General features: G+C 45.9%; 1 protein-coding gene across 1 annotated transcript in view; it reads left to right on the top strand.

The window, feature by feature from the left end:
• The first annotated feature begins 7,444 nt into the window (after positions 1-7,444).
• Positions 7,445-23,409, top strand: part of EZR (ezrin) — a 40,193-nt gene continuing 24,228 nt past the window's right edge. Inside the window, exon 1 of the mRNA XM_086631197.1 lies at positions 7,445-7,461. Coding sequence (XP_086487323.1) covers positions 7,450-7,461 — 12 coding nt within the window. The 5' untranslated portion in view covers positions 7,445-7,449. The remainder of the gene's footprint in view (positions 7,462-23,409) is intronic.

Here is a 23,409-nt window from a genome sequence, read left to right as displayed (position 1 = left end):
CTACAAAATAACCTGATCTCTAATGTTCAAAGGGGGAGAGACCTTGTTGCGTAGAGCACTTAGATGAGGGTAGGCAAAATATGGGAAGATAATCTGAAAGAAACAGTCCTGAGTGGAAAAATAGGCTCGACTGATATTTGGGACCTTTCTGAACGTCACCTAGTAACCTCTGCATCGGCATTCTTTCTGTTTCATAAGGGAAAAATAAGAGAAGATTGGTCTTTGATAGCTGGCACCAAACGGCACAGTACAGCGTGGCTTTTATTAATGACCTAGATGAGGCAAGAGCTGTGCTAGATGTTGATTTTGGCTCAGCATTTCACTGCAAATACATTGTAAATAATGCATGTTCTGAAATGGAATGAGAAATACAAGTACCAATCAGCGCAAACAACTTCACAACTTATACTGACAGAGCACTTAGGGGGGAGAAAACTAGACAGGAGGTAGAACCACTGTCATTCAGTGTTGAGACTGGGATTTAAGGCCTTTCTGAGCTATGGGCTTGATTTGAGAATCACCAGGCAAACTCAACAGCCTAGTTTTATGCCGAAAGTCAAACAACACGGTCCTTCTGATCTTAAAGGTGTGAGTCAGCATCGTATCACAGGAAAAGAAAATGTAATCTATGTTCATTAATTGTACATTGAACTCTACACTCTTATTTTAAGCCCTGAAATTCTGATTTTTGGCACTCTTAGTTAAATTGAAATAGCTTATTATTTGTATTTTTGAACTCTTACAGCCTCGTTCCCACAGTGAGAGCGATACAAATGTCAGCAGTATATATAATTATAAAACAACTTGGAGTAAAAAAAACTCCTGTACATAGACTGAGTAATTATTTTTGCCTCTATCAACCAGTGGCATTTATTTTGCCTCCACCTTCCTTACTCCTCACACCTGCTCTAAGCACACATCTGTGTTCCGTTTGTGAGGGACATGAACCAAGTTAGTTAACAATATTTGACCTGCCTGTTTTGTCAACACTGTCTGTACACAACTCTAGTTGATGTTAAAAAACCCCAACTAATCAAAACCAAAACTAAAAGAGCTGGTCCCTGTAGAAAGAGTTCAAACTCCCAGGGGGTATTTGCTGTGTGTGGCACTCTGCTCTGCTTTTAATCGGATTCCAAATAAAAAAGCACAAAGGAAGATATCAAGGTGGAATAGAGATTACTCAACCAGGGGAACTCCCTTCCTCTTTCCTTTCTTATCATGCGCATTAAGATCATTATTTCGTATTGAGACGTAAAAGCTGTGTTGTCTCTAGTTTCCATTTGCTTAGAGTCTTGTACAAACATGGCTGGATTTACACGTGTGTGGTATAATCTCCACAAATTCAGTGTGTCATGAACTTCATTCGTCGTTTTACACGTTTTTAAACGTTTTGTGACATGGGAGTTCTCATTCAATAGATTCAGAAAACTCTCAGTGCTTTTTCTATTTGTTTATTTTTGTTGGTAAGATCAATAATTCATTGTGGATTTGTTACAGAGATGATTACTATAGATTTTCCTTCCTGGTCACATGCTTGTTTAAACCTGGCTTTACTTTGAGTAGTATTTTATCTATATTTTACCTATTACTAAGTCTTGCCTTCCCCATCCGTTGTAAATAATTTCTCAGTCTCAGCATGCTCAAAATGTAAATGCCAAGCTATGTTTTGTCTCAGTCCAAAAGAAGATTTATTGCATACTTTTGCATCACTCCCTGTGAAAGTTTCCTGTGGAAGAAGAATGAAGAATGTGTTACTAGAGTTGTTACTAAGACAACTCGCGTGTTTTACGAAAAGCAAACTGGCCTTGGGAATTTTCAGAACTTTTGCTGAGGAGAAGAACATAGTCCTAATCTTCTTCTAAAATTTTCTCTTTTTTTATGATGAGTGAGAACAAATCTGATAAAGCCTGAAGTTTTGTCGGATTCCTTTTGCTTCTTACCACATTTTAAAATAATCCTTCATAAACTTCATATATATACATTTCTTCATAACCTAGCATGTCCCCATAGGGCTCCATGATGATCAATCGGAAAGTCAGGTAATCCAAGGAACACTTGGGAGTGCAGCTGGAAAATAAAATGAATGCAAAGATAAGGGTCCTTCCAGCATGTAACCATTGGATCATAGAATCATAGAATCATAGAATGGTGGGGGTTGGAAGGGACCTCAAAGATCATCCAGTTCCAACCCCCCTGCCATGGGCAGGGAACACCCTCCACTACACCAGGTTGCCCAAAGCCTCATCCAACCTGGCCTTGACACTTCCAGGGATGGGGCAGCCACAGCTTCTCTGGCAACCTGTTCCAGTGGTTCCTGTTCCATTCTCATTTAATGAGAATTATTTCCAGGCTTGAACCCACCTAACGATTTGTTAGTACAAAATAAGCTTGTGAGAATACACGCTTACCGGAAAAAAAAACGAAACCATTAACTGAGCTTGGCAGCAGCTTCTCATTTAGGAACAACCCAAACTGAGGCACAAGCTTTGCGCTCTTTTACGTTGTATATCCCCTTCAAAGAAACCCGGAGAATGTCAACAGTGCTTTGGTCAACAGATGCTGATCCACTGAGACCTGAGTTCACTGGGTTTTCAATAAGCTCAATAAGGAAGCGGAAGCAGCTCTCAGTGCAGACAGAACTAGGACTCTCCAGGTCTCTGGCCACTCTTCCTGAAGTCTGACATTTCAGGATTATAATGCCAAGATTTCAGAAACTGCACATGGGGATAAGATGCCTATTCAGTCACGCACAGTGAAACAGAAGCTATTGTCATTAACACCATGTAGTTACTTTTCCTCCTGCAGCTCTTCTAATTGTCAAAGGAAATCATCCTCTTGACTGTCCTAGATGAGAGAAAATCTTATAAATCCATACAACACGGCTCAGAATGTAGCATCCTTTCCTTTAACCACTGTCCTGAGTGTCCTTTCTTTTAACTGCTATACTACATGCACAGTCTGGGAGTTGTCAAGAGGACAGAGTTAGCTACTATAGATTTCCAGTTAGTAAAAAAGCCTCAGAGTAAACCAGGAACAAACCAGCAGAGATGTTACACAACTCTTCCAGCTTATGCATTGCCAAAATCCTAAAACTGGATGAAGTTTTCTATATGGAGAAACAAGGAGTTCAAGGCTGCCATCTTGTTGAGGCTATTATTTTGCATGAGCAACCAAGAAGGGTGTTTCGAGGGCACAAGATTCCATGTTTCCTAATTCCGGGATGATCTGGCTTAGGAAGTTTTATGTTGACTAAAAATTGGCTGGCACCAAGCCTGTTCAGCAGAAGCCACTTTCATAGAATCACAGAATGGTTTGGGTTGGAAGGGACCTCAAAGATTATCTAGTTCCGACCCCAAAAAACGTTCATCACTTTATAGTGACAGGACTTGCTTGAGCAAATTCTGGCAAATACTTGGAATTTATAAATGTTTTACATCAAGTTGGAATGTTATTACAGATTAAAGTAGAACAGGAAAATTAAATTTGTCTTCTCTTCTAAACAGGGAAGGCAGGCTTGATGAGGATGACTTAACACGTGGTTTGGTTAGGGGTCAGTAAGGTACAGGAACTGTCACAGAGAAGAAAACAGAAACTGGGTTCTGCTACTGACCTGCTGAGCAATTGAGGTCCTTTCATCACCTCCCTTGCCTTAGTAAGGCCTGTAAATTGTTAGTAATGCTGTCCTCCTAATAAAGCGGGTTAAGAGTGAGTGCTGGATCAGAGCAGATCTTAATCCTGTAATTTAGGGGCTTCGTTTTGATTTGGGTCTTACTTGTGAGGTCTGACAGAAGATGCTGTAGCTAGGGTGGCTGTACAAGCTCTCTCTTGCTTAACTGATGTCTAAATCTAGAAGTAACCAAGTTCCATAGATTTTCATGTGAAAATTTCCCTGGTTTCTACATTTGTATCTGTTTTTTGTTTTTTTTTGGGGGGGGGGTTTGTATTTGTATTTCTGCCCCAGGCTGTCTTGATGGGGGTTTATTGCTTTGTGCCCATTTTGTGCCTGCTCCAATGTTGCCTCACGCAAACTCCAAAGGGGATTCAGTCTGTAAGCATGCATAGATCGTGCTTGTCAGTATTATACATGGTGCCATGCTCCGAGAATTCAATATGCTGTCAGGACACTCTCAGGAAAGCCGGAGAACTGAGGGCTTTCATCTCCCCTCTGGAGGAGTGGGGAGCTAGACTGGTTGTCCTGCATCTGCAAAGGATGAGTAGGCTTCTGTATAAAAGGGAGGAAGGGGCTGGCATTATATTTCCTTCCATCCTTCTGGGGCAGGTGGGGAGAGAACATAAAGGAACTCAGGGACTCAGCTGTAGAAGAGAATCATAGAATCACAGAACAGTTTGGGTTGGAAGAGACCTCAAAGATCATCTAGTTCCAACCCCCCTGCCATGGGCAGAGAAACCCTCCACTACACCGGGTTGCCCAAAGCCTCATCCAACCTGGCCTTGAACACTTCCAGGGAGAGTTTCGTACTGTCACAAAGACACCCGGCCCACCCACCTAACCGAGCGTTTAATAGGGCACCGTGCTCTGCAGGAAGGGGGCTTGAAAACGCACCTAGCAGAGGGCACAAGTCCAAGAAGGAGGCGCAGGGTCTCTAACGTATGCTCCAAGCTGGCAACTTTTCTGGTTCCTTCCACAGAAGACAGTTCTGCCTGTCTAAGCTCAACATGTTGTTGGTGGTTGGTTTTGGGTGGAGTGGTGTTGAGTAAGCTGGTAGTTATGGATACCATTGAGGTATCTACCTTTCCCCATGGATTGCAGGTGATTGTGGGAGAATGGCACAAGGTTACGTGCTGTGGCAAACAGGAACCTAAAGATTGCATGTTGCCACGCTTAATTATCAGTCACCTAAATTCTTTTTTGCCTCTAGGTCTGTGTGGTTAGGAAGCAATGGTAAGTGTAAAAAAAAAAATATATAATCAGGGGTTTAAGCTTGGATATATAACTAACATATGGAAACAAGTACTTACCTGACTGATTCAAGACATCGAAGAGGTCAGGATCTATAAAATAAGGCATCACTCCGACATGGAATTACTCCAACATGGAGCCCCAGGGTGATGGGCAAGCAGAAGGAACAGCCCCAAGGTGATGGACAGGGAAGGATTTGGGGAATGGAAATATCCAGGATGTAAGTGAGCTTCCCATTAGATCTGTGCAATACCCTGTTTCTAGGGCATGCAGACACGCACGCTTGTTTTGCCTTTTCTTTTTCCAATCACAGCCAAAAATCGGATTTTAAGACTAAGGAATGAAAATATCTCATCTCTATCCTTTTCAACTCTCAAAAACATCCACAAATGCCACTTAGGGTTCTGAGTGAGAGCTGCAAAAGCTGGGTTCTTACAGCACTCCTTACTTGGAACAAACGTTCCTTGTGCTTGGCAGCCTACCCAAAACACTGCTCTGGTCCATCTCCAGTATCATCCTACTGAATAAGGCATGATCCCAACATAAACTTATCGCTTAACAGAAGAGCACAGAAAGTCTCCTTGCAAATCATATTTTGTTAAATTAACCTGATCCGAGTAAATCTCTGTAGAATTGTTTCATCTGAAAACAGAGGCCATATCTGTTTCTCCCGAAGACGTTTGAGCCCATGGCCCTTTTCTTGGAAGCTTTTCTGCTTAGACGGACTTATTTCTTCTCACCTGCTGTTGCAACCTGCCACCCCCATGGCTCCGTTTTGATGGTAAAGCCTCTTCTAATCCCCGAGGACCATGGACAGGAAAGGAATATAACCATGAATTCTCTCTGCCTCTCACTTGGCTCCCCGCTGCTTCCTGCCACAGGCCTGACACAGTAACAATTCCTTCATTTTACTGTGGCACAAGCAATTGCTGCCTAGTGGACTGTGAGGGAAGACACCATTTGGATCTCCTCCAATGCAGGAACTGTATTGTTAGGACTGTCCTTCTTGTTACCATCCCTTGATGTTTCCCGGGCTCTCCGCTGCCCTATATATTTTCCATTTACTGGGTTGTTGTTCGCTTGTTCTATGCCTCCCTGTTCCTGTCCTATGCCTTTTCCAACCAACAGCCAGACACCACTTGAAGCGGGGATGTTGCAGACAGCAGCTTGGGCACCGGCCCGCGTGATTTCCTTAATCTCACAGCTCAGCTGCGTGCCATCGCCGGCGCGGCGGAAGAGCCGCGTCCTACAGGCCGTTGCCCCATGACTATGTAATACAACGCGCTCTTACTTACGACCAGCCATGCGAGGAGATGCTGGGGGAGGCCAGCAGCTCCTACAGAGCTGACGGATACTTTATCCGCAGGAGTGTGTTCGGCATGAAGAGGGAGAAGGAATGAGGGGCAGAGACACAGACTTTCTCATCTTTGTACGCCTGTGAATTGTTAGGCTGCTTGCATGATCTTTTGTGGTTTTGATGAAAGATCAGGGCCAACTGCAGCACGCTCTTAGCTTTCTAGTTTCTAAGCTCAGATGCATTTTCAAACTTTTCTCTCTTCTGCCGTTGCTGGAAAACGTGCTTTAATACACGAGCAATCCTGCGTTTTGCTAAGTAATCCAATCTCCCAGCTTTGCACTCCGAGAAAAACCCAACTATTAGCAGCCCAGCAATAAAACAGAAGCTCAATGCCCACCGTGACATCAAACAGCAGCTCACTCCCCGTTGCCCAGGCGGGAGCCGGGAGCAGCAGGGCGCTTGGCGAGCCCAGGCACGGCTCCTCTCCCTCCTCCCGAACCGGACACCTTCCCCGAGCCGCTCCGCAGGCCGGGGCAACGCCGTCCCCGCCGCTCCGCACCGGCAGGGCCCGGTCCGCTGGGCGCCGCGGGGCCCCCGGCGCGGCTGGCAGCGGCGGCCGCAGGTGCGGGCGTGGCGGCGGGGCTCGCCCCGGCGGCCATGTTGCGGCGGGCAGGGCGGCGGGGCTGGGCGCCGGGGACGCGCGTCTCGGGTCTCCTCACGGCGGGCGAGGGAGCAACGGACCAGAGAGCAGATAAGCCCCGCCATGGCTCGGCTGTGCCCGGCGCCTTACCGGGGCGGGGCGCTGCCGCTGCCGCCCCCGCCCACTGGCACCTGTTGCCCGCCGGTTCGCCGGGCTGGCCCCGCCCGCCTCTCACCCTGGGAGGGGGGGCGAAGGGGCAGCTGGTGCCTTGAACCCGCGCCCCCCGTGGGCGGCGAAGCGAGGCCCGCGGGGGTACCCGGCGGCTGGGCGAGGCCGGTGCCGCGCTCGGAAAGCGCCGGGGGGAGCGGCGGGTAATGGCCGGCGGCGGTGAGTCAACCGCCACGGCCCCACCTGCGTACTTAACCGCCGCCGGGCGGCCGGCGCCGCACTCGTGGCTGCGCTGCCGCCGTGGCCGGGAGCGGCTCTTTCCTCCTCACCCTCCTCCTCCTCACAGGGCGCTCGGCTCAGGCGAAGCAGCTGCTGCATGACACGTTCGTCTTGGGAGTAGGAGAAGCACCAGCAGCGCTCAAAATGCCGAAGCCGGTGAGTGGGGCACGGGGCAGGGAGGCGCTCTGTGCCGGGGCGGTCACCTCCCGGCGGCGCGGCGCGGGCTTTTCCCGGGGCTCTGCCGCCGCCGCGCTGGAAGGGCTGAGCCCAAGTCCCCGCTGCTCCCCGTGCCGGGACGGGGCTTCTCGGCTCGGCCACCCGCAGAGGCTCTCCGCGGTGCGAGGAGGGAGCCGCGGGCACAAACCCACCCCCCCACCCCGGTTCACCGAGGGGCTCCCGCACCAAACAAGCGGGAACTCGAGCGGTGGCGTGCGCCCTGATGAAGCCGGGGCGGGCGGGCGGAGGGCGGCGGGCCGCTGGCAGGACGGGGCCGCTCGCCTCCCCGCCGCCGCGGGCAGAGGGGGAAGGAGCCTCGGGAGCTGCGCTTGAGAGATTGAAATGGTGGAGTGCTCCTTCTGCAGCACTGCCGCGCTGGGAGCATGCAGACCTCCCCAGCAACTCGGAAAAGAAGAGTTTTTATCGCGCTCCCCGCCTCACGAGAGATGGCCGAACTGCGCTGGCGTCCCTTTAGGGATGGCATGGGCTATGTGTTATCCACAGGGAGCGTGTGTGTGCCTGCAAAACGTAGGAGAAAACTTTTTCCCTCCTTGCTCGGGCAGCTAAAACTACGTGCTAAGGACTCTTCATGCAGTCCTCCGCACTGCTCTTACCAATCGCTGTCAAAAATCTGTTTTTTTCTTTTTTTTTTTTTTTAATTGAACAACTGGGCTGTCTTTTCCATCCCTCCTCCTTTTTCTTGACACCACTACCTCTCCACCCATTATCTTCTAGTGGCTTTTTCGCTTGTTTTCTTTTGAAGTCTGCGACTGCTCTGCCGGTTAGAAACGGTCATTCCCTTGAGGAGCCACGGCCGGATCCAGAGCTTTGGGCAGCCGTTGGAGCAGACGCACTTTTGAACTCTGCAAGGGTAATGAGAACAGGTGGTTGTTGCTATCTATCTTCAATAGAGGCAATATTTCTTAAAATGCAGTGCAGTGAAGGACTTATGTATCAGCCACACCTGTGAAATGGGAGGAAACAGACTTATCTTTATGGTAATAAGCAATTGATGGTTTACCACCGTAACCATTAAATTTAGTTTAACTGTTGGGTTTTTTTTTTCCCCAAAAAGGGGTGCTTAGATTAACTTCCATTACAGTTTTCCGTAAAGCTACAAAAAAAACCCTAAAAAGTGTGCAGTCTTTTTAAGAACTACTAAATCTTCAGTCTCCCGGGTGTATTTCCTCAGTAGGAGGTATATATTACTGCATATGAAAAGTATACCAAAAGGACCCTTCTGCAACTGGGAGAGCAAATGCATAATTTACAAAGCATGGATATAAGAAGTTGTGTGTGAATAATCTCTCTCTGCCTTATTAGTCATTTGCTAATTACAGATTGCTTTCTTGAACTATCCTGGTCAGAATAATCTGAAATCCTGGTTTAGGACTAGTCTTACTGGAAGCCATGAACAGGTGTGGAAAAACTCTTTAAACTCTTAAAAAAAAACAATACAGCTGTGTTCATCCTTTTACCTGGCGTGTTTTGTTCATGTTCCTCATAGATGGTGATTTTTGTTTGTTTTCTTGATTGACTAATCAGTAAATAACAAAGGTGGATTGTGTAAACCCCATTCCACTGGGGAAGGACAGTTTTACTGTAATAACTTCTGAGGACCTGACCTAATGACTGGGATTTATGGACAAGAGTCTGTGTCAATAGTTGTACAATATAAGCACTTTTTTTAAAAAAAAAATCTACTGTTCAGGAGGGTTTAACTGCCACCTCAGCTGTAAACAAAATAGAGGAATTTTGCAGAGGGTTGTTTTTTTTTTTTTAATAAAACACTCTGTTGGTCTGACTGCTTCAGACTGAGACTGGATTTGGATCCTTCCCAACCCAGCTCATTTGGTCTTAATACAGCTTAAGTAGGATTCCTGTCAGTTTGCAGGGAGCAGGGGGAGAGGATGTAAAGCTGTCACTCCAGAGGCAGAACTGTGCCCAGGACGAACGTGACAACGGCCTTTGGCATGTGTGAGGAAGGATAGCATGAACTCTTGGGATGCTCTTGGGAGGCAAGGTTTAGTTTCTGATGGGTATCTGACATGGTACTACATATTTATTACCTCTGCTCGTTTGCCTGCGTCTTGTCTGCATGGCGTGAGTCAACATGGTGTTGCTTGGCAAACTTCATGCTACTGTGGGTGACGTTTGGCACACTGGTCATCAGTTGCTTTACAAGTACAGATTAAGATGACAGCAAAATTTTGGCAACTGCCCACCCCCCAGAATCACAAAGTTAAACCTTTATATGAAACTTTTTTATTTTAACAAAAATTCCGTTTGCATGCACAAAGCTTACAGATCATGTTGTGATTATTCTTTCACAGTAAACAGATAGCAAGTCCATTAACACTCGGACATGAGTGATTTTGTATTTAATTGAGTACCAAAGTGGAGTGCTGGAAAGCCAGCTGTATTCCCGATTCTGTGGTGACATTTAATCACTGTTAGTTGGATCCGATGCATGTTTACAGTGCTCAAAATAAACTTTAGTAACAGTCCAGAAAACAATTCTGCAATAAATATATTTGTTAGCGCAAGCGTTAATTTATAATTTAACACAGACGTTCTGCCATGTGTAATAGTTACAAAGTAATGAGATCTCCTCGAGGCAAGCTATGAATATATAACTTGTACACAGTTCATAAAGGTTTATGGCTGGGAGTTCATCAAAGTTCGGATAACGTATTTCCATTTAGTCAGTAGAGAGGTTCATTAAGCTCTGCATCCGGTGAATTATTATGTAAGCAAGTGCAAGAGATGTCACCTTGTCCAAATCTTGTGTTTTATCTGGAACAAGCAAAATGCTAAATAAACTTATTTGCTCAGTCTTGCATCTTTTCAGAGTGTCTGCGTGCTCTCTGTTTTTCCTAGATCCATGTTACTAGTTTATTTCTGTTCGACTCGTGCAATGGATGGCGTGTTAGCTGAGTTATATCCTTTTGCAAAACAAACCAATCTAATAAATTGTGGCTAGAACAGCGTGGGCTGCGGGCTAACGAACATTACTTACCGAAGGAGAAGGAAATGTGATCTCTGGGCTACAGACCTGTTAATTTGATCTGACTACCAGCATCCTCTGTTACTTTATCGAAGGTGGATTTTTTTTTGTTTCCTCTGGGGGGCAAAAAAACCCAACACCTTAAAGCTTCTCAAGAAATGAAGTCAGCTTGCAGTAGAGCATTTGATGTGGTGTTACGCAAGACTTTTAATACTTGTGTGTGTATATATAACCTGTGTAAAGACAGGACAGTGGTAAATGCAGTCTGACAACTTCTGGTGCTAAAGAGAAAAATACAAGTGAATAATATCCAGAGGCACATTTTTTAATACCTTTATTAATGGCCTTGTGGTCAGAAAGCTGAGCGTACTAACAAAATCTGGTAATTCCATAGTGTTGGGGGAGAGGTATGGTTGATGCAGAGTACCACCATATAATGGGGTTTGAAGGGCTGGGGTAATAAGGTCCCATTGCAACAGTAATTTGGAGGGGTGGGGGAAAGAAGGTCCCTCACTATACAGGATAGAAGGATCCAGATTATCAGTGGTAGCTCGACTGCCTTGTCCATGTCGTCTGCAATGCAAAGCGTTTCTCTAACTGAAAGTGTTAGTAGAAGGTGCCAGTGAGATCTTTCCTTCAATATAGGTCACACTTACCTGTGTCCAGGAGAGACAATTCAAGCAGAACCTGGAGAAGAGTTTTGGGATGGCTAGAGGCAGAAGGGCCACCTGACAATAAGAGAGTGCTTGGCTAGAATTAAACACTATTCTATGATTCTATAAGTTACTTCTTCCTTCACCTGTATAAATGTGAGGGTTTTACATGCCGAAGAGCAGGAGGACTGCTTTAAGCAGAACTTGTGGTTAGAGGCTTTTAAACATTAGAGCAATTAAGTGTGTATGGTGGTTTGTTTTGTGGGTGAGTGAGGGTTCCCCCTCACCCCATTGGTCTTACTAGGAGACTATTCCAAGACCTAACATTCCTTAAGATGAAGTTCAACAAGGACACAATGAGTACTGCTGCCTGTAGGAGGGGGGAACTGGAACTGATGACTCAAAAGGTTTTTTCCCAGCTCTGTGTTGTTAATAATGTGCTAGTGTGTGCGAGACATTAAGTGGTTAGACAAGTCCTCCATACCTGTTTGATATTGAATATATCTGAATTCTGAAAAAAGAACTTCAAGACAGCATGCAGGTCTTCTGTCAAACCTTTAGCTGTCTGTGAACAGATTATGCATTAAAATTCAACAAGTTTATGATAAACCAGGCCATAGAAGTGCAAGTGTAACGACAGGAATTTATTCTAAATACAAATAATTAATAATAATAGTAGTTGTTCCTAGATCTTCCCAATTTATTCTTGACCGTGTATCTTCTAACTGCGCATAGCAGTTTTTATCTCCAAGTTCTTCACAGCAGATTGCTCTAGCTGGACTGAAATAAAAATATCTTTTTCGTATCCTTAAGTGCTCGTAATTAATTGAAGTACTCTTAGCTTATGGATAGCTATAGATTTAGTCAGGAATAAATCTTTCCTTGTTGCACCAACTGTGGTATATCAGATGATACGGTTGTATGGTGTACTCGATACCAGATGTATAATCTGGTGCAAAACGGAAACGTAAGGAAGCTTCCGTTTGCCAAACGTGAGAACTACCACTCCTAGCTGCAAAAGGAAGGTGGAGGATTCTATTAATAGGAAATTTAGGGAGTAGTTCACAGATGACTAAAGTTACAAGAGAGTGAGCTCACAATTGTGCCAAAACCCCTGAATTACTGCATCAGCTGAGTAAGCATTTCTGAGGGCAGTTCATTCTGCTGTGTTAGCTGCTGCGAGAAATCGAGGGTGTTAACTGTTATGTTAGTCACTACTTAAATAGTTTCTTAGCCTTCTTAAAGGGCAGAGGGGGGGAGATAAGCCTTCCTGTTCTCCTCCCTCCCTCCGCCCACACGAACGTCTTCCTCTGTCCACAAAAAAAAGCTGCGGGTGTGTCAGGACGCTTTGAGAATAAGAGAATGGTTTGGGTTGGAAGGGACCTCAAAGATCATCTAGTTCCAAATGAATCATCTTCTTGATGACCACTGAAGATTCCCACATCAGCGCCCTTCTTGTTTGGCACTCAGTGTCCAAAGAGCTTTATGCACACTGTAAATCCAATAATCACTCAGTTTGACCTTGAAGGAAGGCAATGCTGCTGAGATCCCTGCACCGCGCTGCACGCTGTGTTGAGTCATGTATTTTAGCTGCCTTGTGTGTTTGCTTTGAAGCCGGGTTTCAGCATTAGGTAACGTTGAGCCCCTGAGCTGACAAGTACAGCTCCTTGCAGAAGTGACTGAAGTGTCTGGCTTTTACTGAGCAGTCTATAGGATCCTTTCCTCTAGGAAAGGGAGAAAATTGTTTCTATGTGAGCTGGAAATAAGGTGTAGCTCAGTGTAACAGCTAGCCATATTGTTTCCATATTGCTCCATCTGTGCAGATCCAGATTTGGTTCTAGTTCCTACTTCATAGTGGGGAAAAATCACCGGCATCCTCTGCATCTGTTCCCTGAGAGAGCGAGTAGCAGCAATGTGCTCTGGGGCCCCCAACATAAGGAGGACATGGACCTGTTGGGAGCAAGTCCTGAGGAGGCGACGAAGATGATCTGAGGGCTGGAGCACCCTCTGCTCTGGAGACAGGCTGAGAGAGTTGGGGCTGTTCAGCCTGGAGAAGAGAAGGCTCCGGGGTGATCTCATTGCAGCCTTCCAGTACTTAAAGGGGGCCTACAGGAAAGCTGGAGAGGGACTTCTTACAGGGCATGTAGTGATAGGACAGGGGCAACGGCTTTAAATTGAAAGGAGGTAGGTTTAGGTTAGATTAAGGAAAAAATTCTTGGCTCTGAGAGCGCTGAAGCAGTGGAATATGGTGAAAGTTTGTGGCTGCCCATCCCTGGAAGTGTTCAAGGCCTGGTGGGATGAGGCTTTGAGAAACTTGATCTTGTAGAAGGTCTCTGCCCATGGCAGGGGAGTTGGAACAAAGTGATCTTTAAGGTCCCCTTCCAACCCAAACCATTCTATGATTCTGTGACTTGTATTGGCTACCTACTGTATAGGCACTGTGGAAGAGCTGCTGGCACCCCTACAGAAGGTCTGTAGCTTTCTGCTAGCTCTGAGAAGGGAGCATGGAATTGCCCTATTTGAGAAAGGGTTATTGGGCACTTGCTTCTCCTTCTCACTTTCTTGAGCGAGTGCTCTAGCTATCATGTAAAACTTGGAGGCATCACTATTGCCATCTCTTCCTCTTTTGGTTTTGCATGAAAAGGTGCATGTTTGCTGTGATTGTTCTAACTGCAGTGTGGAATGTGTGTGAGAAAGTCTCCTCTGGCAATGCGAGTGGATGGACATCCTGTTGATGAATCTTGAGCAGACTTATGAAATGGGTCTAGAGCTGCTCAGTTCTGCCAGGAGACCTCTGTTCTGCAGATGCATAGAGCAGATCTGTGAGCTGCCTGCTCCCTGAAGAAGTGGAGTTTAACGAATCACAGTTGTACCAGGGCACCTGAATTTAGCCTGTGTAGCCCAGTAGAGGACTTCCAATTCTGTACTGTAGGATCTGGGCTTCAGAGTTCCTTGTGGGAGCTAAAGTTATTCTCTAACATCTAGCTGAATGCACTTTAATTGTGAAAGCTTAGCTTGCTGAACTTTTTGTCTTTGTAGAGATGATTATAGAAAGTTCCTGGTGCGCGAAGTATGTGGTGTGAATTGATGAGTGGATTTGCATAATGGATATTAGGTGATTTCCGTGTAGGAGAGAATAGCTTTCCCCTTAAAAACTGATACAGCCATGCAGGCAAACTTTTGAAGATTACTTTTTCTACCCCCCCGTGTTCTAGGTACACTTTGAGAGTCACTGGTGCATATTTATTGGCCTTCTTGCTTCCATAGTGAAGGGCCTGTGAAGAGTTCCTTTCACAGCCCTCAAGCTGTTTTAGGGATCAGGAAGGGATATTTTGCTGATCCTTCCAATCACTTTTCCTGTACGATCTGCCGCTTCTCAAAAGCGATCTCTTTGTGCTTAGGTGACGTTCCAGGACTTAGGATGACCTACCTTTATCTGGGAGCAAATAGTGCCTGTTGCATGCTGTTTGAAGTGCCTTGTTGGGAAGTGTAAGCATAGTAGTTTATTGGACGTAAATCAGGTTATCAAGCGATCAGAGGTGGTCACATCACATAATCCCACTCATAAATTTCACAAATACCATTTGGTATGTTCCACTGCGGTCCATTGAGGTAACCTGAAAGATGCTGATTGTGGAACAGGTAAAACAGAAGGGTGGGGTATTGATTTAAAAAAAAAAAAAAAAAAAAAATCCCTCTTGACAAATGGATTCATATCTAGAATGCAGAATGAACGTATGTTATTACTGAGCCTTACGTGATTTGTGACACTGCCATTTCTTCTGAAGTAAGTGGACTTCATGTTCCTGCTGCACTTTGAACTTCTATAAGAACACGGCGGGCCTTGCTAGGTCAGGCAGAGAGCCCGTGTAGCCCTAATAGTATCTCTCTGATGTTGGCCAAAAGCTGACGCCTGTGGAAGAGTATTTTGAAGATATGCACCATTGCTCTCCTCTGCGCTGCTGAGGTAGTGGAGGCTGAAAGTTCCTATATAATGAGTTACTAAATGGGTTTCTGTGAACTTGTCCAGTCTCCCCTTGAAACTATGTGAACTCCAGCATCCACGGTGTGCTTTAACAAAGGCTGTCCTAGATAACCTTCACGTTGTTTGGATAGTTATCTACAAATCTCCTTGCTATGCCACTATTGGAAAAACTTTTTTCTTGTTCGCTGTTGATACCCTGTAGCTATTGTATTGATAGAGCAATGAACGTGTGATCCTTGTCCGCTCTGGTCATGTAAGTCATAAATTTATGTACGCTTATGTCCTAGCCTCAGTTCATTTTCTTCCAAACTTAGAAGCCCTAACTAGCTCTGTTGATACTTGCATGGAAATTATTCACAGAATCATAGAATCATAGAATGGTTGGGTTGGAAGGGACCTTAAAGATCATCCAGTTCAGCCCCCCTGCCATGGGCAGGGACACCCTCCACTACACCAGGTTGCCCAAAGCCTCATCCAACCTGGCCTTGAACACTTCCAGGGATGGGCATCCACAACTTCTCTGGGCAACCTGTTCCAGGGCCTCACCACCCTCAGAGGCAAGAATTTCTTCCTTATATCCAATCTAAATCTGCCTCTTTCAGTTTAAAGCCATTGCCCCTTGTCCTATCACTACACACCCTTGCAAAAGTCCCTCTCCAGCTTCCTGTAGGCCCCCTTTAGGTACTGGAAGGCTGCAGTAAGATCCCCCCAGAGCCTTCTCTTCTCCATGCCTTTGGACATTCTTGAGCCTCTTCCAGTTCACATCTGATGAAAATAGTGCTTTGCATCGTGTAATGTCTCCATCTCGGAAGAGCACAGCGTTGAGAACGTTTCTGTAGCAGTTGGTTCTTGGTCCCCTTAAACTCTCAGGACATAATCCTCTGAAGGAGTAAGTAATACACTCTCCTTGTGTTCACACAGCCCACACTGCTCCAATATAACGTGCCACTCTTCCGCCTTAGAAGAAGAATTGTTGTACCTTGTGCTAGAACTGTTCCTACAGGGTCTACTGAAAGTGTTGAGATCTGTGTGCTGACAGGCTGTGGTATTGCCAGATCTCCAGGTGAGTATCTGTCAGACTTTTGATTCTTCAGAAAGGGCTGCTGAGAGCAGCCCTGAGGAAAAGGACTTGGGAGTGCTGGTGGAGGAGAAGCTCAACATGAGCCGGCACCGTGCGCTGGTAGCCCAGAGAGCCAACCGTGTCCTGGGCTGCATCCAGAGCAGCGTGGGCAGCAGGGCGAGGGAGGGGATTCTGCCCCTCTGCTCTGCTCTCATGAGACCCCACCTGGAATACTGCGTTCAGCTCTGGGGTCCCCAGCGCAAGAAGGACATGGAGCTGCTGGAGCGGGGCCAGAGGAGGCCACGAAGATGATCCGAGGGCTGGAGCACCTCTGCTCTGGAGACAGGCTGAGAGAGTTGGGGCTGTTCAGCCTGGAGAAGGGAAGGCTCCGGGGTGATCTTATTGCAGCCTTCCAGTACCTAAAGGGGCTACAGGAAAGCTGGAGAGGGCTTTCTGCAAGGGCGTGTAGTGACAGGACAAGGGGCAATGGCTTTAAACTGAAAGAGGGGAGATTTAGATTGGATAGAAGGAAGAAATTTTTCTCCTCAGAGGGTCGTGAGGCACTGGCACAGGTTGCCCAGAGAAGCTGTGGCTGCCCATCCCTGGCAGTGTTCAAGGCCAGGTTGGATGAGGCTTTGGGCAACCTGGTGTAGTGGAGGGTGTCCCTGCCCATGGCAGGGGGTTGGAACTGGATGATCTTTGAGGTCCCTTCCAGCCCAAACCGTTTTATGATTCTAGAATGGCTCTAGATTTTCCATGCACGTTGGTCTCTAGAACTATGCCTCTGCATAAGCATTGGAATAAAAGGCACCAGTGCTGGTGCTTGGATTCAGGGGAAGCTCTGAGGCTGTTTCAGCCTTGCGTTTACATTATTCATGCCTTCAGAGTCTGCCCCTGTTTGTTGTGACTTGGTACTGTGGAGTTCAGCTTTTGCATAAATCGTTGTGTGCCTTTCGTTTCCAGATGAAAAAGCCAAGCAGAGGTTTGAAATGGTGTTGTGGTCTGGATCAAGACTATAAGATAGTTATGTTTCCTTTTCCCTTGCGGGGATTGCAGAAGGATCGGGTTACTTGATGTAGCTGGCTCACATAAATAGTGGAGATCTTAAATTGTTCAAAAGCCTCTGAAATTATAATAAAACTTGAGATCTTAACCTCTGTATTATCTGCACTTGGCCCCATGCTGATGTTTCTGATGGAAGACCACAAAAGATGATCTAATTTGTTCTGTACTCTGACTTCTTGAGATAAAGCTTGTTTGAGAACTGGTCCTGGGGCTTTCTTTGATCTTCCTATGTCAAGCCTTAGTCTTGCAACTTCATTATATTTAATTATATGCAACAGCTGTCATGATAAACCAGTCTGTGTACGGAGGAGTTTGATCCAGTTGCCTGTAGCTTCCCTCTGTGTTTATCCTTTAGGTACAAAGGACCTATTGTTGCTGCAGTCTGTGTTCCTAAATCCATCCTGACACCCATCGAGGGCAAAATGGCTCATCCAGGCAGCGGTTGCCGCGTGAGCCTGGCTGCGTGTTCCTTATTTAAAGAACAGACTGCTGCGTACGGGCAGATGTTCTGACAATCCTAGTAGAGTACTAGGCAGCAGCAGAGAGTCTTTAAAGTGAATGCTAATGTATTTCAACAGAACACCATCAAACCCTCCTGCTGCCTCCTGCGTTGTCTGCGTGCGGAGTTAACCGTTCCTGCATCCCTCACAGACAGTGAGAGCAAGCGTTTTGCTTGAAAAAACATCTGAGCTTTGTAAGTTTTGTTTAATGGCAGTATCCTGGGCCTTTCGGGTTAAAGTGCATTGCTCTATGTCTTGCCAGGAACAAGGCTGCCCCTAGGTAATTTACATTAAAAAAAAATAAAAATAAAATTAAAAATACCTCTGTCTCTCAATTTTTCAGCTTCTTCCTAATTTGAGACAGAACGATGCAGTTTGCTTGTTAGAAAGAGTTGAGGAAAACTTTGTTGAGTGGAGAAAGATTTTTTTTTTTTTTTTTTTTTTTTTTTCTCTGGGAATGTGCTTGGTTTTACTCTTTCACTGAGCAACTCCTGTTAACTGACCAGAAGCTGACCAGAGGTGGAGAATGCTGAAGTTTGGCTGGGCCTGGGGCATTTGGGTACCTGGGCTATCAGAGGTGTAGCATCACGTGCACTTGCCCACACCTGCATGGAATCTTCATGGTTTTTCTGGCATGCAAAACGCTACTGCTTGACCTAAGATCAAGAAAATTGCAGCCATGGTTGCTTCTCAGCTTTTCACACAGATGCCTGCTATGCAGTAGTTATATTCTGACAGAAGATCACTCAAGCTTTGGTCAAGGAAACTTGAGATAGATGTGTAATTGAGTATGACATCTTTTTCTGTGCATCTAAACTAAAAAAGGTTTGAATTTACATTCTAGGATTATCTTAATGTTTAATTATAAGGAAGGTTCATGCTATCTCACAGAGGAGAGTCAAGTGACTTGGCTGCAAACTCAGTGCTTTGGCTTTTCTGTGATCTGTTGTGGGTGCCGGCCGGGAGGGGAAAGTTTGTTCTGAAATTTCAACCTGCTTTGCTAAAACTGGAATTTCTGGATGACTCCCCAGATCTTGGTATTCAAGGTTTGCCTGCCTACATGAGCCCCCACCCCCCCACTTCATCCAAGAGTCTAGCTTTCAGATTTCACTTCAAAATTGTTCTTGCTTTTTCTCTCTTCAGAAAAACTTCCACATAAGTGTTACAAGGCTTTTTCACCTTGACATGAGAGCAGCAAATGCCTGGGCTCCTTTTGCCTTGAGTAAACTTAAGAAATTTCAGTTAAGTGTAAGCTGATATAATTATTAGCTCCTTAAATACTGAGGATTACTGCCAAAACAAGTGGTCTACAAGCTGTTGCATTAAAATGGCTAGTCGTTAAGGCTAATAACTGTGCTGGACAAGTTTAAAGTAAGTACTAGTTTCTAGATTATTATATACAACTGCATTTACTCTCAGTGGTATTTCCCTCTCTTCTGGGAAGGTGAGCAAGGAGCAAAGACCAGCCTACTCAACTCTAATTTCACCTGTTGAAAATGCAGCAGTACCTAACTCTGCTTCGTAGGCTCAGAGGATTCCGGTGGAATGTGACTTAATGTTCCCGCGTATTTGCATCGAGGAAGCGATGCCTGACACAATGAGGTTTGAAATGGAGTGCATCCTTTGGTTTGCACTCGGGGCTTCCTGATTTAACGTGGTACGCTGAGAAACTGGGTCGGTGAAACGGGTGCAGTGAGCTCGCCGCGTCAGTCAGGTGAGTGCCAATGAGGCCGTCCCCCGTGCGTGTGTTGTGACCTAGCGAGGCTGGTTTCTCCCTCGTCAGCAAACTGCGTGCTCCACAGAGTGGAAGGGAATGCTCAGGACTATTCTGCTCTGCTGTCATTGCCCCCTCTGAAATGTGAGGTGTTGGGCAGGTAGAGCAGAAAGGATTTTGGCATGGAGCAGGGGAGGAGCGTGTGCGTCCTACTGACACGTTTCTTTGGTGGTGTCCTGTATGTCTCTTCCCATTCCCATTGCGTTGGAGTGCCCAGCACAAGAAGGACATGGAGCTACTGGAACGAGTCCAGAGGAGGCCACGAAGATGATCCAAGGGCTGGAGCACCTCTGCTATGAAGACAGGCTGAGAGAGTTGGGGCTGTTCAGCCTGGAGAAGAGAAGGCTCCGGGGGATCTTATTGCAGCCTTCCAGTACTTAAAGGGTCCTACAGGAAAGCTGGAGAGGGGCTTTTTACAAGGGCATGTAGTGATAGGACAAGGGGCAATAGCTTTAAACTGAAAGAGAGCAGATTTAGATTAGATATAAGGAAGAAATTTTTCACTCTGGGGTGCTGAGGCACTGGCACAGGTTGCCCAGAGAAGCTGTAGATGCCCCATCCCTGGAAGTGTTCAAGGCCAGGTTGGATGAGGCTTTGGGCAACCTGGTGTAGTGGAGGTGTCCCTGCCATGGCAGGGGTGTTGGAACTGGATGATCTTTGAGGTCCCTTCCAACTCAAACCATTCTATAGTTCTCATAGAATTGGATTCTCCTTCCTCATAAGAGAAATGGCAGATTTGTCGTTTGCTTTCTCGTTTTACGCTTCTTGGGATCCTTTAAATCATAAAAAGTAGCACTGAGGAGGATTTGAACCTATGTATTCTGAAGGCTGCATGGAAGTGAGTTTATATTAACCCAGGATCTTATCACCCCAGCAATTATTTTTTTCTGTCCTGTTACCAGCCTGCAAACTAAGAGGGAGTTTTGGGTGGTTTTTTTCTCCTCGTGATTCTAAAAGTTTTTGTCTGTGTGAAACATGAAGTATTTATAGAAAACTCCCTTTTGGAAAAGATCTGTGCCGTACTAACAAATCACTCCAGTTTGAAACAAAAAAAGTTCCCAACCAACCCCAAACCACCTGACCTGCAGATTAGTGTAGACTTTCCTTCATTGACTTGCTCCCTTGCAAAAGAAGCATTCAAATTTGAGTGGCAGCATTCCAACTGGCAGTCATCGGGCAAGCAGAACAGAATAGTCACCTTCTGTAATGCTTCTGGTGACAAATACCTCAGAAGTAATTTTTCCTTCTATGCAATAGCATCACACCAGGAAATGTGTATTTTTTTCTGGGGATTATGATGCACCATGTCCTTGTTGACAGTCCTGCTGCAGCCCATTGTTTGCAAGCCCATAATTTGTTCATCTGTCTGCCTCCTGGCCATTCTCACCTCTCCAAGTGTGACTTCCAGTACTTAAAGGAGGCCTACAGGAAAGCTGGAGAGGGACTTTTACAGGGCGTGTAGTGACAGGACAAGGGGCAATGGCTTTAAACTGAAAGAGGGCAGATTTAGATTGGATAGAAGGAAGAAATTTTTCACTCAGAGGGTGGTGAGGCACTGGCACAGGTGGCCCAGAGAAGCTGTGGCTGCCCCATCCCTGGAAGTGTTCAAGGCCAGGTTGGATGAGGCTTTGGGCAACCTGGTGTAGTGGAGGGTGTCCCTGCCCATGGCAGGGGGGTGGAACTGGATGATCTTTGAGGTCCCTTCCAACCCAAACCATTTTATGATTCTATGACACCTGTAACTATTTTTCAGACCTATCAAGATCTTTGTATTCTAGCCCTGTCCTCCTAAAGAGTTTATTTCTCATTCTTGACACGGTGCTGTTTGTGAACTTGTGAGAGCACTCCATCATCCAGGCACCATGAGAATACTTAATTGTGTTTTCTTACTCCCTCCACCCCACCACACTCGCATCCCCCTTTCAAGACCTTGGCCTGCCATGAAAAGGTCGGAATACATGTCCTTACAGTAGTTTCAGCAATATGACAGCGCTGAGTCCAGCGGGGAGGGAAGTCATGCTCTGGCAATCCTAGAATTGATCACTTGCTTGATATTCATGACATTGTCTCCTGCTTTGACAGAAGCTATGGAGAATTTAGGTGCACAACTTGTCATTCAGTTGTGATTTCACATGGCTCAGATTTGTCGTATGCCTAGTCTGTGTTATGGGGACCACACCAAATATGTTACCAGATGAGGTCTGATCCATAAGGCAGGTTATTTTGTCAGAGAGAAGCAGAGCTGGTTCTTAGTGCTGTGTTTTTGACATGTTGGTGTTCGTAAGTACTAAAGAATAATGTAAAACATTGAACTAATATCTCTCCAGTTGCTTGGATTATTCATGCTACTTACCTCTCCAGAGTTGTCCTCTCTTCTCCACAGTCTCTGGACCATTAGCTGTTGACAAGTAACTAGTGGAGGACAGAGAAATGCAGACACTGAAGTGTTAGCTGGCCAGCTCTGGAGCCTCTAGGATTTTTTTTTCCCTAATCAGAGTTGAGAATTTTCCAAAAGTAGTTTCCAGGAGCTGGGACAGCAGTTACTCCATCAGTTAGCACAATATCTATCTTTATCATTGGACCTGGAATGAACAAACACTAATGCATGGAAGGTGGAAGAATAGAAAGCGGCTTCAGTGTCCTTCTGATGCTGCTATATGAATTGCTTTTCCTGTTGCCAGATAGAATCATAGAATGGTTTGGGTTGGAAGGGACCTCAAAGATCATCCAGTTCCAACCCCCCTGCCATGGGCAGGGACACCCTCCACTACACCAGGTTGCCCAAAGCCTCATCCAACCTGGCCTTGAAACACTTCCAGGGATGGGGCAGCCACAACTTCTCTGGGCAACCTGTTCCAGTGCCTCACCACCCTCAGAATGAAAAATTTCTTCCTTCTATCCAATCTAAATCTGCCCTCTTTCAGTTTAAATCCATTGCCCTTGTCCTATCACTACATGCCCTTGTGAAAAGCCCCTCTCCAGCTTTCCTGTAGCCCCCTTTAAGTACTGGAAGGCTGCAGTAAGATCACCCCAGAGCCTTATCACTACATGCGTCTACAAGCAGGTCTGGTTGCCACGGTTGAAGTGAGATTACTTTGTCCGTGCAGATGCGTTGCCACTCAGGGCAAAAAGCTCGTCTGTTGTTTATTACAAATACAACAGTAGTTATTGCTTGTCTGGTGGAAGAGCAGACCTGCAGAAATGAGGATGCAAGCTTACCACTACTGCTTTCTTAATAGTGTTCTTAATGCGTTCTCTTATTTGCCGTTAAGGCTGTCATATTCCTTGAGCACAAGCATGTCCATGTGCCATACAGACAGTTGGGGTATGTGCAAGAAACCTTGACGTGTCTGCATGTGGTTTTTCACACTATGGGCTGTGCAGGTGCAGCACTTCAAAAACCCCTTATCCCTCTGTGCTCTGCCAATGTGCACTAGCTCCTCGCCTGGGATTCCCAGACATCCCGCAACTGAAGACAGAAGGCATGCCTATCTAGGTTCCTTCATTATCCTGGTGCTAATTGCCCCTGCTTGGAGAGATACCTCACTGTCATTTGTGCTTGTCAACCTGCTATTTGAGAGACTGGTCTTTATCCCTCCTTGGAAAAAGGAAGAAACATTCCTGAGTATTGTCCGAGGCATTTAGAGCTGCATAACGATAATGATACGCAACACCTTAAGTACTAGTTTGTCTTGCGTACGCGGGTAAAAGTTGGTATTTTACTGCCCTTTATCTTATGGATTCACTGGAAATAATGGTATGGCGTTTTCAGTGACTTGCACAACTTCGTGGTTTCACTGAACTATTTTATTGTGCAAGTGAACTGAAGGGGTATTGGATTTCA

Source organism: Tauraco erythrolophus, chromosome 2 (genome assembly GCF_009769465.1).
Source record: "Tauraco erythrolophus isolate bTauEry1 chromosome 2, bTauEry1.pri, whole genome shotgun sequence".
Lineage (NCBI taxonomy): Eukaryota > Metazoa > Chordata > Aves > Musophagiformes > Musophagidae > Tauraco > Tauraco erythrolophus.
The sequence above is the reverse complement of the archived record's forward strand: the minus strand, read 5'-3'. Positions and strand labels throughout refer to the sequence as shown.